The sequence below is a fragment of the Heterocephalus glaber genome, unplaced genomic scaffold, assembly GCF_053883595.1.
Source record: "Heterocephalus glaber isolate CG9 unplaced genomic scaffold, H.glaber_assembly_v1.0 deba00001606, whole genome shotgun sequence".
In the NCBI taxonomy this organism is placed as follows: Eukaryota; Metazoa; Chordata; class Mammalia; order Rodentia; family Bathyergidae; genus Heterocephalus; species Heterocephalus glaber.
The window spans coordinates 28883401-28900213 of NW_028258377.1; the positions used below are offsets into that span (position 1 = coordinate 28883401).

Sequence of the window (16813 nt, forward strand, 5' to 3'; positions counted from 1 at the left end):
CCTACATTCCTGCCAAAACTCAATTCTTCTTCAGAAATTAACTTGAAGGAACTGTATAACTGACTGAGGTTGCCATGCTTCTAAAAAACTACAGAATCCATATGCACTTGATTTTACAAGTTCCAGTGAAGAATTTTATGATCTAGCCTCATTTTTTTTTTTGGTACCAGGGATCAAACTCAAGACCTTGTGCAGAACCACTGAGCTAAATCCCCGGCCTTATCCTCATTTAATTTTGAAGTAATAGCTATAATGAACAGTTTCTGGTTGTTTTTATGTGGTAGTCACTTAATAACTACAACTTTATGAGACAGGCACTATTATTATTATTGTCATTATTTTTGGAGACAGGGTCTCACTATGTATAACAGGCTGGCCTTGAACTTAGGGTGATCTTCCTGCCTCAGCCTCATCAGTGTGAGACAGGTACTATTATTATCCCACTTTGCACCTAGTTAACTGATGGAGCTAGAGCAGATCTGTCTAACATTCTAAAGTTCATGTTCTTACCCAAAGACCATGTTATCTTCTTCAGGTGTGGAAGTAAAGAATCATTTGTCCAAGGTAAAGCTGAGTAACATATAGAAACTGCTATAGGAACTCAACACAGGGCTTTTATGCTTCCTAACCTAAAGAAAAGCCACTTCTAATTTCCTCATTGCTAGCTTTCTTGCGTGTGTGTGGTACCGGGGATCGAACTTAGGACCTTGCGCTTTTGAGGCAGATGCGGTGCCGCTGAGCTAAATCCCCGGCCCTCATTGCTATCTTTTAAATCTAAGCAGTTCATCAGTTACAATCTAAGTCTACATGAAATTCTTAGTTTTGATAAATGTCACTATAAATTTTTAAATGATAATCTTGAACAGGTAGAAGAAGATTTTGAAAAGGAAACAAATTTCATTTTAGCTGCTACTAACATTTAGATCATTAGGCAAAGACGTACTTAAAAAATAGTGCTGAGATATGGTAGCCATTTGGAAATATAAAAACTAGGCCCACAGGTCACAGTACACACATATGCATGTACTCCAACTGGATTGGGATCTAACTGTAGAAAGTAAAACCATCCTAGGTATAAAAAGAAAACAGGTGAATTCCTCTCTAGCATAGGGAATGGCTTTCTCATGCTGACTCAAAACTCAAGAGGCAATACAAGAAAAGATTAATAAATCTGACTAGAGGAAAATTTAAAAACTCTTGTCTGGCCAACACAACATTCCACTCTAAACCGAGTCAAAAGACAACTGACAATGAACAGTCTTTGTACATCAATCTTCATGACAGCAGCATTCACTGTGGCCAAAAGCAGAAGCAACCTGAGTGTCCACGGATGGAGATGAATGGATAAACAAAATGTGAATATATGTACAACCAAAAGGACTGAAACTCTTATACATGCTACAACACGGGTAAACCTTGGACACATCATGCTTCATGAAATAAGCCAAACACAAAAGGACAAGCATATGATTCCACTTATACAAAGTACCTAGAATAGTACAACTCGTAAACAGAAAGCAGGATGGTACAGAGGTTACCAGGGGCTACAGGAAAGAGGAAACGAAGAGTTACTGCTTAAAAAACATAGAATTTTGGTTTGGAAAGATGAAACAGTTTGGAGATGGATAGTGGTGATGGTTGTATAGCAGTACAAATGCACTTACTGCTACTGAATTGTATACTTGAATTTAATGTTGTGTTTATTTTGCCACAATTAGAAGACTACTGACAAACAGGGAGAAGATACTTGCAATATGTACTACAAAGAGCTAAAATGCTTATTAAAAAAATCTCTTGCCTGGCATGGTGGCACATGCCTATAATCTCAGCACTTGAGAGGCTGATGCAGGAAGGTGGCTTCAAGTTTGAGGCCAGCCTGAGCTACACAGTGAGTTCAAAGCCAGCCCGAGCTACATAGTGAGACCATCTCAAAAAACCAGCAAAACAAAACAAAACTTTTTTTTTTTTTTTTTTTTTGGTACCGGGGATTGAACTTGGGTCCTTGTGCTTGCGCAGGAGGCGGCGAAACCATTGAGCTAAATCTCTGGCCCCAAAACAAAACTTTTAAACATTGAAAAACAAAAAAGTTAAAAACCCTACAGAAAAACGGGGAATATGAATGATTCACAGATATGAAAATGGCCCCAAATATATGAAGTGCTCAAACTCACTATAATTAAATAAATGCAAATGGAAATTATACTGAGGTATTTTTTTTACTAGATTGGCAAAAGTCAAAGGCATAACAACACATACTCATACTTGTGGTAAGGCCATGGATAAACAGGCCCTCATACACTGCTAATGAGAACGCAACAGCCCTTTTGCAGGGGACTGTGACAGCTCCTAAAAACATCCGCTATAGATGGACCTTCTGACCCAACAATCCCAATTTTCTAGAAGTCTGATGATATACCTCCAACAATATAAAACTACATATGTAATGTTATTCACTGCAGCAATGTTTGTAATTGTAAAATATTGGAAAAAATCTAAAATCTCATGTACATGAAGAGCTGAATAATGATGCTTCCTCCATATAGCAGAGCTCTATTCAGCTGGAAAAAAGAATGCTGAAGATCTCTGAACTGACATGGTTATTTCCAGGATATACTGCTAGGTGAAGAAACTAAAATACAACAAGGCTATCTTTTACATGAAAATATACACATAACTGCTCATCCGTACAAGAGAAATACAGAAAGGACAGGCAGAACCTAAAGAGATTGGTTACTTCAAGGAGGTGGGTGTGAGAGGTGAAGAACAGCAATGAAGTGGTGTTTGAGTCTACCTTTTTGTGTAACTATGACTAGGAAAAATCACAGTTAAAGTTCATATACACAAAAATAAACAAAATAATCCAAGATGTAAGAAAACCCCAAGGAGACGACAAACTGCCACAGATGAACCTGTTTTATGGTGAGGTGAAGGAGGTGGGGGAGCTAGTGTCAGCAACTCTGGAAGTCTCTCCCCTAAGAGATTCCAAAGGGAAATTTAGTGTCATTACAGGGGCAATGAGGGCAGATTCCACCTTAACAAGGTGCTCCAGGGCAACACCACCAGTAATAAGACAGCACCACGCACTGAGAAGGGCACGTTACTTCCCAAAACACGTAACTTCAGATAAATTATACACGAAAAGATAAACCCAAGCATTGTACAAAATAACTAAGTACTCTAAGGACATGAAAGACCAGGAACGACTCAGAAGCTATCATCAACCAGAGGAAACTAAGGAGACAAAAATTACATGGAATGTGGGAGGCTAAGCAATTTCTTAACAGGGGAAATCATATTCTTTAAGAAAACTAACTTTGTCTATTTATTGTGGGTATTAATAGAAGTCTGCTCAGTAAACAATTTGATTTCCAGAACTATCCTAAATCTGCAATGAATATGGGTTAATTTTCTGTTATTTGAAAAGGTGAATGGGAGTAGAAAATATCACAAGTATCCATTCTGAGTAAAATTAGAGAATTAAGGATTTAAAAATTATAGACATAGTGGCACGGGCCTGTAATCCCAGCACTCTGGAGGCTGATGTAGGAGGACTGGTGTGAGTTCGAGGCTTGCCTGGGCTACACAGTGAGCAGTCTGAGCTATACAGTGAGACCCTGTCTCAAAAAAAAAATTTACACATTGCTTTTATAGTTCTACAAAGATGAATTACTTTATAATGCTGGTTAGGATCTGAAAAATGATATAATATTGTTAAGGGAAGACTTCCTGAAAAGCAAATAACCATGAACTGGTATACTCCTACTTTGTACACTCATATTTTCTAACACAGGAATCCCATTTGCTTATATAACCCATACTAAGTGTTTGATTCCACAGTTACATACATAGTATCCCCCAGCAGAAACTTCATATTAGATGAATATTAGGTTTTCCCATTAGTGCCTTATATAAAGTAGCTAAGTACACAGAGTACTTTCTACAGTCCAGACACTGAGCTAAAAGCTTTACATGGATTTACTCATTAAAATATTAGAAGAAACTTGAATTTTATTTACTGGAAAACTCATACACTCAAGCTAGAAAACTTTAACTGATTTAATTCTTGGCATAAGGTAGCAAAAAAGCAAGAAAGTGTCCTTCTATTTCCTAATTAACCAAGAAGCAATCACTCTCCAACAGAGACTCTTAATGCAGTAGCCGGCTGGAATACTTTACTTTAGGTCATTGAATAAAAGACAAACTTGTAATATGGAGACTTGGGAGTTTACAAGGCTATAGCTTTCTATCATTATTAAATAAAAACGCATTAAATACATTCTAAAATAATATTTTAATTAAGCCTGTGGTTAGCATGTGTCTAACAAATGGAGAACAGCAAGGGGTTCAGCCAGCACGTTAATTTCGGTATTATGAAGCTATCAGCAGCTCTCTGCTTCCCTCTGCAGCTCTGCGAAGGAACTGCTACAAAATAAAGCTCCGCAGGATGTGGTGGCGCAGACCTGGAATGCCGCATTCCACTCTGGAGGCTGGCGCAGGAGGAGCTCAAGTTTAAGGCCAACCTGGGCAATTTAGTGAGGCCTCATCTCCAAATAAATAATAACATGGGCTGGGGATGCAGCTCAGTGTGAAGCTCTGGGTTCAATCCCCAATACTACAAAAAACAAAACAACAGAAGAATCCCTGGTATAAACTAATAGAGATCAATCACATCTGAATAAGAGAATTAAAAAAGGCTAAATACTTTCTCAGAGGCTGGAAAACAAACAGAGGCACACCCAACAAAGTTTCTGCTTTAGCCCTACCTAGGTGGGACAGGAGAACTACTCCCCCAAATACTGAAAGGGCTAGGGACACTAAGCCTATACATTTTTCTGATGGGAATTCTTTATCACAAAAAAAGAAAAGCTTTCAGTTTTGTTATCTTTGAAATCAGACAATATTTGCTTGACACACAAAGACAGAAGTCACTTTACAGGTCTTCCAGGAAGTCACAAGAAGGATCTCTGAATCTAAGATAGCTCACTAGAAAATGATTAAGTCTTAGGCTTCTGAAAAAACAAACAAACAAACAAACTGGTCTATGAGGAATTAATCTTGGAAATACTTCCTTGATTTTACACTCAGAAAATTTTATTTTCCAAAACTAAAATTAATAAAACTGGATTTCCTATTTCAGTACTGCTTAAATTCTGTCCAACAAGTCATTTTTAGACCCTGGAGAAAAGAAAACCTATGTAGTTAGGCAGGGTGGCACAAGATCCCAGCTCTTGGGAGGCTGAAGCAGGATTGAGCATTGGATGCTAGCCTGGAGTAAACAGCAATACCCTGGGATGGGGGAGGGAGGGACCTATTAAGAAACCATTCTGGGGGTGATAATGCAGTCAGTGTGCTGGTTAGGCAGCTCAGTCACCTGCATCTTCGTGGTTCTCTGCCCCAGAGGAAATCGGGATGCAGTTCTTCCTATAGTAAGATTACCCGAGGATGCTTTTTTTTTTTTGGTACTGGGGATCGAACTTGGGACCTTGTGCTGCCAGGCAGGCAGTGGCACCACTGAGCTAAATCCCTGGCTCCAGGATGCTTTTTAACAAAGCAGATGCCTGGCTGCCACCTGCCAGGCCTGTGGTGTCAGAGACGTCTCAGGGTTTTGCAGAGTTAATGTGTTTCCTGTGACTTAAAGGCACCATAAAATTTGAGAACCAATGATCTACACACAGTGATCCTGCTTAACAAACATAGGAAATTTCTTTTAAACACAGGAAATATTAAAGGTCACATTTAAGTTTTCTAGCAGCACATAATGTAAACACATCCCACTAACTTCAAAATGTTTTAGAGCAAGCAAATCCTTATTTTCCTAGTTTAAATTCTGGGTCAGAAATCTAAGTTCTCTAACAGTCCTTAAACCCCAGGCCTTTGATTTAATCAGTTGCTGACAGAATTCATTAAACCCAAGAGTGGCTACTGTAAGAAGTAAGAATTGTAAGAAGTAAGAATTGTAAGAATTAAACCAGCAAAAGGAAGTCCACCAGAAATGAAATAAAAGAGAAAATCTGTGCTTGTTCATGAGATTAACAGGAATACACAGGTCACCAAGGAAGAAGTTACTGAAAACTTCTGGAAGTAATCTAGAGAGTGTTCCCCACAGATATGCCCAAAGTTACAACAATGATAAGATTATGAAAAGAAAAAGGAGTCTTCTTCACCTGTTTTAGTTTGTTGAGGATGCTATAAAAAGGACACAGACTGAGTAATCTATAAATAACAGAGGCCTGTTTTTCACAGTTCTAGAGGCTGAGCAGTTGAAGCTGAAGATCAAGGCGCCAGCAGATTTGGTGTCTGGTGTGGGCTTGTTCTTTGCTTCCAGCATGATGACTTTCTGCTGCCCCGCCTTTCAATACAAGTGCTCAGTGCATTCAGGATTAAGTTTTAACATGAATTGTGAGGGGCACAAACCTTCAGACCCTAGCACTATCCTTTCAACTCCTACCTCTGTGCCACTTTGTCATGACCTTGGATACCTATGAGAACTAAAACCCTGTCTTGTGTATACAGCATCCCTCCGGGACTCAAACAATAGCAGGCACATGGAAGAAATGTAAATATTTCTTGAATAATTGCATGAGATAAAATCGCTGTAACTTGTAAGGCCCATTATTGGTCTTTCGGGAAAGATGACATCACTCATTCAACAGCTATTTAATGAAGACTATGTGCAAGGCTCTGTGACAGTGGTCCTCAAACTTCAGTATGCACACATGAATTACCCAGCAAACTTACCCATGGGACCTCAGAGACTGCATTATGACAAGTAGCCCACAGATTTTCTTCAGGCTCAGTACCACTATACTGAAGTATGTGCCCCTGGTCCCAACAGTGCAGCAGTATCGGCTGTGCTCCAAACATGCTCCTCCACAACTCAGATTGAAAACCAATCCCCACTGCAGTGGTATAAGGAGATGGGGCCTTTAAGGGAATTGACTAAGTCACTAAGTCACGAGACTGTCTTCATCAGTAAGATCAGTGCCCTTATAAAGAAAGTCACCTGTCTCTTCGGCCCTGGGAGACACGTTAGGCGCCATCTATGAGGAACAGGCCTGTGCTTGACACATACTCTGCTGGCATCTTGACCTCTGACCTCGCAGCCTCCAGAACTGTGAGCAATACATTTCTTCTGCTTATTAATTATCCAGTCTAGCTGTGTGTGGCGTTGCATGCCTGTGATCCCAGCACAGGAGGCTGTGGCAGGAGGACTGCTGTGAATTTGAGCCCAACCTGGGCTACATAGTGAGTTCAAGGCCAGCCTTAACTACACAGTGAGAACCTGTCTCAAAAAACAAAAACAAAACAAGAAGAAATAAAGTATCCAGTCTAAAGTATTTTTGTAACAGCCCAAGTAGACTAAGACAGCATCTTTGTATCATAATATAATCATAATATAACCAGTAATTCTCACCCACTGGCAGATCTATCCTTCACCTCATTCAATCCTGTTAAGAATCACTTCTTCACTTCATCTATTGAGTACATCCCAAATACTAGCCAAAATCTCTTCCTGTGAGCAGTCATGCTTCCACATATGTTCTTACAAATACCAAGCATGAGGAAAAACACAGTGAATATTTATTTTTTAAAAAATTTATTGCCATAAAAGACACAATGCCATTAATTCTCCTCAAAACACTCCCACTTGGTCCAAACCCACTTGATCCTATCATTTTTGCCACTTTCTGGATGTCCTCTTCCGTGAGTGTCTTTAGTTGTTCTATCATGGCTGCTTTGATGCCCAGAATTGATTCAAAACATTTTGACTTTGGGGAAGAGCCAGAAGTTGCATGGTGCCAGATCTGGTGAACAAGGTGGATGAAGACACACAAGTGTTTTTATGAGCCTGCCTTCTAGTATTCACTGATTTTTGATCATACTTTGAAAAGACACAAAAGAGTTCTTCTGAAACTGCTTTAGAAAGTGGTAAGAATAATGAGCTAAGTGTGTTTGAAGTGAGGGTGGTGTATTTTGAAGGAGATTAATGGCAATGTGTCTTTTATGCTAATAAATATTAAATTTAAACATTCACCACATATTTCAGTCACACTTTGTAACTAAGATTTGTGGCAGTAATACAGAAGATAGCACACACACTGTCCTCCCTTATGAGATTTTGCCTGTTTTTGCCAAATCTTAACTGCCTTTCTCCTCCATTACACTGTTTTTTTAGCTGCACTGGAGACTGAACCGAGGACTTTTGCACCACACTGTTTCCTCAACCCTTTTCCGTTTATTTTGAGACAGGATCTCACTAAGTTGCCCAGGCTGGGGTTGAACTGCAATCCTCCTGCCTCAGCCTCCCAGAGTGCGGCGATTACAGGCGTGCACCACAGCACCTGGCTTCGCCATTACTGCTGACTTTAGTGAGTGCTGCTGAGAAGTGACATTGCATCTAAGCCTCACCCGAAGTGCAAGTTGGTTCAGTCTGACTGATAGACTTAGGCTACTGATATTTGATTGTACCCAAGGGAAACCTTTTTCCCCCAGTACTGGGAACTGAATCCATGGCCTCTGCCCTGAGTTACAACCCAGCCCTTTTTATTTTTCATTTTGAGACAAAGTCTCACTAAGTTGCCCAGGCAGGATTCAAACGTGTGATCCTCCTGCCTCAGCCTCTTGAGCCACTGTGATTCCAAAGAGAAATTTTTAAGGGTTGAATAGTGTCATGATGTTGAAAAAGTTCTGCATTTTAGATTTTTAGATTAGGGATGGTCAAGCTGACATAAATAGATCCTATGTTGGGTAATACTTCTATCTAAAAATCCTCAAAGATCTGCCAGGCGTGGTGGTGCAAGCCTGTAATCCCAGCAATTTGAAAGCCGAGGCAGGAGGATGGCAGTGAGTTTGGCCTGAACTACATAATAAGAGCTTCTCTCAAAATAAAACCAAAACCAAAACCAAACCAAACAAAAAAAATCCTCAGGCATCAAACTTTTGGAAGAACATATACTTTTTTTTTGAGACAGGGTCTCACTATGTAGACCAGGCTGGCCTTGAACTCACTGTGTAGCCCAGGTTGGGCTCCAATTCACAGCGATCCTCTTACCTCAGCTTCCTAAGTGTTGGGATTACCGGGGTGCAACACCACGCCCAGCAGAACACACACTTTTTATAAAGAATCAATTTTTACTTATATTCTCAAAACAGAGTAACTTTGTTAGTGATTATAAGTGCAATACATGCTTCCTATTAAAATTATCAAACACTACAAAACGTCATTATGTTTACATCAAAATTCCCTAATAATCATACCCTTTAAAGCCACTTACTGCTAGTAGGGGATGGTGGTACACACCTGATATCCCAACACTCTTGGGAGTCTGATGCAAGAGGACCACAAGTTCAAGCCCCACCAAAGCAACTTAGCGAGGCCCTGTCTCTTTATTTTTTATTATTTATCTTTTAAAATTCTTTTAAAAAAATTTCCAGCTTGGTACAAGACCCTGTTTCAAAATGTAAAATTAAAAAAGGTTAGGGATGTAGCTCAATGGGAAAGGCCTTGGGTTCAATTCCCAGTACCACCAAATCAACTGAAGTATTCACTGTTTATAATTTGGTATATACCCTTCTAAACTTTATAAATGTCTAAACTTCTTACTAGGCAGCTTAGGCTGTCCTTCAGCTCACTATGGAACCCTGGCATGCACCACCACGCCCAGCATCTTTCTAAACTTTAATGTACAAACATACTTTCATACATTTTTATTTTTTGTACTGGGAATCGAACTCAGGACCTTGCACTTGCCAGGCAGGGGCAGTGCCACATCCCCAGGCCCTTTCATATATATTTTTTTTTTTTGGTACTGGGGATCGAACTCGGGTCCTTGCACTTGCGCAGCAGGTGGCGAAACCACTAAGCTAAATCCCTGGTCCCCCTTTCATATGTTTTTAATTTAGAAAAAAATCATCAGTGTTTTAGAAGAAATCATCAATGCTTTATAACATGCTTAACTCATTTTACATTATAAGTATCTTTCCACGTAATACCTAAGATTTATCCTTTTTTAAAAAAAATTGCATTGTACAAAAAAATTGAATTGTATACTGCATTGTACACTGTACAAATAACAAAAATTTACAAAAAATACTCTACAAAAAACATACTGTTTCTTTCTTACTATATCCTCATGATACTAATGACACCAAATGAGGTATTTTTCCACACCAAGCAATTCTCTAAATAGATGTTCTAGAATTCAATTAAATTCTGATTCTTGCTACCTGGAGGTCGTGTCAGATCCCACAAGTCAAAGACTTAATCCCATAATCCCATTAGACTGATCCCACTTCAGACACCAAAAAAAAGTCCCATGTCATAAACTGTGCTTCTGATGACCAATTCCTACTGTCTTTATTGTGAGTTTGATAATTTGCTAGGATGGCTCACGAACTCAAGGAAACCCTTTACTAACACTTATCAAATTATTATAAAGGATACTGAACATCAAGGTGAAGACATGCATGTGGCAAGGAGTGGGAGAAGGAGGCACAGCTCCCATGCCCTGAGACCATCTTCCTAGTAGTACGTCCCTATGCCCAGCATCTTGGAAGCTCCTCAGACCCCTGTCTGAGACCTGTTACTGGGCTTAATCTCCAGAACCTGCCTTTGTGCCCTTTCTGGAGTCCAGTGAGTAGGGCTGAAGGTTCCAACTCTGGAATCCCTTAGTCTTGTGACTGGTCCCATCTTGACTCATCCATCTAGTAGCACCACCCAAAATCAACTATGTAGCATAAATCCTGGTGCTCTCAAAAGGTTCAAAAGACCCCATTGCTTAGGAGATTCCAAGGGCTTCAGGGGACAGGTGATAGGAACAGAGACAAAGACCAAAGTATACCACAAATACCCTTTGTTCAGCATTTTCTAGGTTTCCGAAATTATGAATAATACTGCAATGCATTTCTGTAGCTATGATGTATTTATCCATGCCTCTACTGTTTTCCTTAAAATAAATGTCTAGAGACAAATCAGGTGTTTAAGCCTGTGTTGCCCAATATGGTATTTACTACCCACATTAACTATTTAAATAAAAGAACACTTAGCTTCTCAGCTGTACCAGCCATTTTTCAGTGCATAACAGCCAGAGGCTATTAAAATCGCACACTGATTTCCTTAAAATCACTGATGGCATAAGAAGTGGAACAATGGATCCCTGGTTTGGTAGGGAAAAGGAATGACTGGTTGAGTGCACACAAAGGGAACTTCCCACATAATGCAGATGTTCTACACTTTGACAGGGATATGAACCGGACCTGCTAGAACTGATATGCTGTTTCACCATATATAAATTATACCTTTACTTTTTTAAAGGAGGAGAAAAAAAGCAAGAAGTATTGTGATAACATTGAATTTTTAGGCAATACAATAACTATCTTAAAAATATTTATAGAGGGGCTGGGGATTTAGCTCAGTGGTGCTGCCACCTGCCTCCCAAGCACAAGGTCCCGAGTTCAATACCCAGTACCAAAAAGAAAAATTATAGAACTTAAAAAGTGATTTCCTGCCTTAGGAGATCAAAATGTTTTACTAAATTGAGTGTGGGGAGAACAGCATGAGGTACATCAAGTCAAACCATTCAACTGATAAATCCTGATGGCACTAGAAAATTGACACTATCAAGGCAAGGCTTCTTAAAGTATCAAAAACTGGTAAGTTTTTTGTTAAGGTTTCTATCTAATGGTCCCCTAAGGCCTCACGTTCTCATAGATGGGGAGGTGAAAGGCTACTGGGAAGGGCTGGGTCACTGTGGGAGTGGCCTGAAGAGCACACACCCTTCCCCATTCCTGGATCCCTTGCTGCTTCCAGCCTGCCTCTTCTTCTGGCCTTGGAATCATGCACTAAAACCTGTACAAATTGTGAGCCAAAGTAAACCTTTCCTTCTTTAAATTGTGGGTGTTGAGTATTGTGGCCCAGCAACAAGAACTAAGACAGTTTTTAAAACAGATACTTAACTAGTGTTTTTAAAAACCCTGCACTAGCAATAAGAAACTCACTTTAAGAAAATCATTTTTCTAATGTTGTAAAATAGTACTTGATTTAATTTTCACAGATATATTTGTTAAACTAATGATAAACTTGGCTCATTTTTGCCTTTTAATCCTCCTTTTCTGGTGGCACACATGAACCCACACGCTAATACATTTGCACCAAAGCCAAATGATTTGATAATGAAAAATGCCTAAGGCAAGATAAAGAAAAGCTACTTCTCCCCATCCAATGGTACACCACACTGCACATTTATTATCTCAACCCACTGCCATTCTAGTTTGTTCACTGAGTGAGCTCTTTAGGAACATCACCCACAATCTCATTTCAGTTCTTTGCAAACAAACCTAGACATTATGGTAACTCTTCAGACAGACTACCTTGCTTGTGAGGTTAGAACGAAGGATATAAAGAGGACACCAAGGCTTCTGTCTCCAAAAGAGAAGGTTTACCTAGTTAAGGGTATGGGGCCAAGAAGCAAGAGTACATTTCACTAGTGTTACCTGCTTTTGTAGGAAGATCATGTTTTTGTTATTAAATTCTACATAATACTTTAGATTTGGGATCAAACAGATCTGAGTTTAAGAATTCTGTCATTTATTAACTGTAAGATTTTGAGCAAGTTACTTTCTCACTCTAAGCTCTGCTTCCTTTTGGGGAAAGTAACAATATATATCTCAAGGGTACACAGTGAGGACTAAATTAAAACACAAGTAACATTTTCAGCTCAGTGGCTGTATGCTGTAGGTGCTCAAAAAATGACAGACTATCATAATGCTGTTCCATGAGACCCAGTCAATGTCTTCTGTAACCAAAATGCCATCAAGATATTCAAACAGTCATATTTTGCTAGCAAGAGATTAACGTAAACCATGATCCTAAACAGTCTTAAAAAATGTTCATTATGGAATTGTTAAAATGGTCATAAAAAAACTAAAAGGTATACATAGACATAAGTGCTTAAAAACATGAAGTATGAGAGACCTAAAGTATGAGATAAAGAACTCCAAGTTTGCAAAAAAAAAAAAAAAAAAAAAGGAAATTTCTTTGTTAAGCAGGGCCAGTGATTTAGCTCAGTGGCACTGTGCCTGGCTTGCAAGCACAAGGTTCTGAGTTCGATCCCTAGTACCAAGGGGGAAAAAAAGCAAAACAAAACAAAACAAAACAGTTCTCTCTTTGTTAAGCAGACATGCTCAATGATTCCCCATCATGCTAATGATTTAACTCAGATCCATCACTACTAAAGCAATAAAGAGGTCACAAAGTAGCAAATTACTCTTTATACAGTCGATGAGATCTATTATACAGGATCAACCTCACTTACTACTTTTTAACAGCAATTTAAGAGGGAGATTATGCATAATAAATATTTACCTGTTTCTCTTCTTCTGGCATATTTTTTTCCAGTTCTGTTAAGTATTCTTCATCTAGTTCAGAGGAATTCACATCATCATCAGCTTTGTTCTGAACCTTATCCACTCCTGGCTCCTCCTCAAATGAGGCACTGCAGTCATGAAAACATTCTTCTTCTCCCTGCTCCTCATCATCCTTGAGCAGCTTGCTCCGAGAATGCTGATCTTTGGGATCAGGAACTGCAGGTCTGGCGCACTCTGCTTCCTGGGGATCTGTAACCTTCAAACCACTGAACAGATCCTCTGGAACCTTACAGTTCTCTGACTTCTCCGCCATGCTGAATTCACTTAGGGAGGTGAGGCTGAAGCTCTGGGAAAGAAAAAATATCTGTTAATGGTACTTACATTAAAAAGAAATTCTAAACCGGGAGTGGTGATGAACGTCTATAATCCCAGCATGTGAGAGGCTGAGGCAGAAGGATCACTGTGCGTTCTCAGCTAGCACATAGGGCTAACTTCAAGACTGGCCTGCACAACATAATAGGTTTCAAAAAACCAAAAAAAAAAAAAAAAAGAAAGAAAGAAATTCTGCCTTTCATACCTTAACAAACCGCTGCATCAAGGCCCAAAATACACCCTAACTTCCATTCATTGGAATTTATTATTTAATAAATAATCATTCATAAACCATAAATAAGGTTCATTTTAATCGATATGCCTTTCATGGTATCTCACACCAAAACATCTTACAAGCAACAAGAGACAGACCTAATTTTTTCCCTCGGTGCTGAGGATTGATCAAATCCAAGGGCTACAACTGGGCTATTCCTCCAACCCCTAACAAGAGACCAATTTTAAGGTGACTCTTCCATATCCCAAGCTCACGTTTTGTCGAGGTCTATTATAAAAGAGGAAAAAGGGAGAGGGGCTAAAACAGTGGCAAGAAAAATGAAATGGTTCTAATTTTTATTCAGAATAAATGACCAAGTCGTGCATAAGAAACTACGGTCCATCTTTGCCAGCACCACCACCTGAATCTCTAAAATAACTTAAAAAAAAAAAACTTTCGTTGATCTCAAAATGAGATCTGTGCCAAAACCCTGATAACTGCTTTGACAGAAATGCACGCGGCAAAACCAACGCAGCTAACAGCGGAAGGAGAGCCCGGGAGCTGGTAGTGCTAATCAGGATCCTTGTGGGGGTAGAAATCCGGCGCTCAACCTTCGCTACGTAGTCACATTGGACTGGTTTAGAAAATCTTGCTGTACAGACCCTGTCCAGATTCTGACTTTATTGGTCTGGAGCTGGGCCCGGGAACCTATAGTTTGCTGTGCAGCCAATGAAGGACCACCGGTTTGGCTGAGTCAGACCGTCCGCAGTCCCGGCCATTTGGTTGCAGCAAAATCACGCCAATGATCTGTCTGTCGTGACAAGAGTCCGAATTCACCCCAGCTTCCTAGAAAACGTAAAGCACCGAGAGCAATATGAAGCTTTCGCCTCCAAGCAAAGTCTCGTTTCTCCCCGCCCCTAGATCAAGTAGAAGAACGCGGGAGTTTGAGTACCCGGAGTTAGCGAAGTGTTAACCTGCGCTTCCCGGTAGCGTATCCCCTACCTACATTTTTCACTGCCAACCCCCCCAAACCCACCGGACTACTCACAGCCTCACTGCTCCTCCAGCTCCCACCTTCCAAGACTGAGAACTTCTACTTCCGTTCAATCGGGCGCACTTCCGTCGGAGACGACTAAAGGCGTCATTGTTGGCAAAGCATCCTGGGAAATGTAGTGGCCAACTCAGGGAGAAGTCACTGTATGACGTCATTGTACGGACCCGGGAAAAAAAAGAGAGCGAGAGATAGAGAGACGGTTGCCATCTTGATTTACGGCCACACTCCGTATTATTACCGCAAAACAAAGTCTGTCCTTGCCGTTTTATTCTTTCACTCTGACCTTTCTCGTGCTAGCGCTGTATAGAAGAACTTAGAAATATAATAAACAGTTGTCCCAAGATAAAGTTTCTTTTCCTCCAGTGGTTTTCAAAGTTCCTTTCAAGGGATCCACCGCAAGAATTATTTGCCTCTTGCCTCAGCCTCCTGGTGTAATCATTATTATTAATGAAGGTCTCATACATATTATCATGATTATGATAAATTATTAGTAGCGACAGTAATTTTACGATTGCTGTTGTTATTAGTGATATTAATAGAATTAACATTCCTGAAGATTTCATTGATGCCCCTAGAAGACTGAGCACCTAAGTTTGTTGAAAAAATGGATGCTGAATATGAATGAATGCTAGGCATCCTACTGGGTCCAGTGGTGGTGAGGTAGGAGATTAGGGCTTGGCAAAATCAGGGCTGGGCAACCGAGTATGACCTGTCAATCATGGAAAGCTGTCAAATCATGGCCAAGACGCATACTCAAAACAGCTTCAAAATCCTGGGTGGGTCAGCCAGGATGTGACATCAAAGGAACCTGTAAAAGACACCAGCGCTTGGGACTCCTCACCACTGTCTTCCTGTTCTTGCAGTGGCCCATCCTGTGTGCAGGACATATCTTCTCTTTTTTTTCATTTCCTCCCCTTTTCTTCAATAAACGTTAAACTGTTACTTTTATCAGTTGTCTCCAATTCTTTTTTAAAATTAAGTTTATTGATACATTTTAGATATAAAATACAATTACATTCATCATTGGGATCTTGTACCATTACATGATATATCTTGGTTCTTATTTTTTCCCCTTCCCCTGACCTCCCTTCACCCCCTCCACCCTTCCCTATTTGCAAAGATTTTGGTTCCATTTTTTTCCTTTTCTCATATTTTTTCTTTTCCCTTCTTTCCTTGCCCCTACCCCTCCCATTCCCCTGCTCCTTTAGACCTTTTCCTTCTATTACACAATATCAATTATACATTTTTAAAATTACAATATCAAAATTTAGAGGACATTACCACAGATTTTACAGAATTTAAAAGGATATAGAAAGCATATTACAAAAATCCTTTTTGAAATAAATATGACAACTTCTAAGAAGTACCTTGAAAGAAAAATTAATGAAACTGACTCTGGAGGAAAAATAAAATTCGAATAGCACCTATTGAAGAAAATCTACTCATATGACAATAACCGACTCATACACATTTTAACTGATGAATTATATCAAACATTTATATCAGAAAAAAGAAGGAACACTTCTCCCCTCATTTTAGGAACTCAACATTGTGCTAACCCTAAAACTGGATAAAGATAATAGGAGAAAAAAGTATGAACATAGATAAAATTTTTTTTAACAAAACAAAGTATTAAAAGTCAGATCTGGCAGGATGTAGAAAGTGGTTTTGTTATAGGGATGGCAGTGTTGGTTCAGCATTGGAAGATTCACCCCCACACGTCATCATTTTAACAGAGGAAAGGAAAAAGCCATATGATCCTGTCACTAGTTGGAGAAAAACTATTGGACTAAATTCTACAGCTGTTC

At 39.6% G+C, this 16813-nt stretch overlaps 1 protein-coding gene across 5 annotated transcripts in view; it reads right to left on the minus strand.

Annotated features, from left to right (window-relative positions):
• The window catches only part of Ttc1 (tetratricopeptide repeat domain 1), a 49989-nt gene extending 34811 nt beyond the window's left edge, over window positions 1-15178 (minus strand). For 2 of the 5 annotated variants that reach the window (XM_004836466.3, XM_021240363.1), the window contains exons 1-2: window positions 15000-15178; window positions 13364-13711 (exon numbers count right to left, since the gene is read on the minus strand). In XM_004836466.3, the coding sequence (XP_004836523.1) occupies window positions 13364-13678 (315 nt within the window). In that variant the 5' untranslated portion in view covers window positions 13679-13711; window positions 15000-15178. Of the gene's footprint in view, window positions 1-13363; window positions 13712-14613; window positions 14793-14987 lie in introns of those variants that run through there. The other 3 variants (XM_021240366.2, XM_087194897.1, XM_021240371.2) reach the window with 3 other exon arrangements.
• Window positions 15179-16813: the final 1635 nt, after the last annotated feature.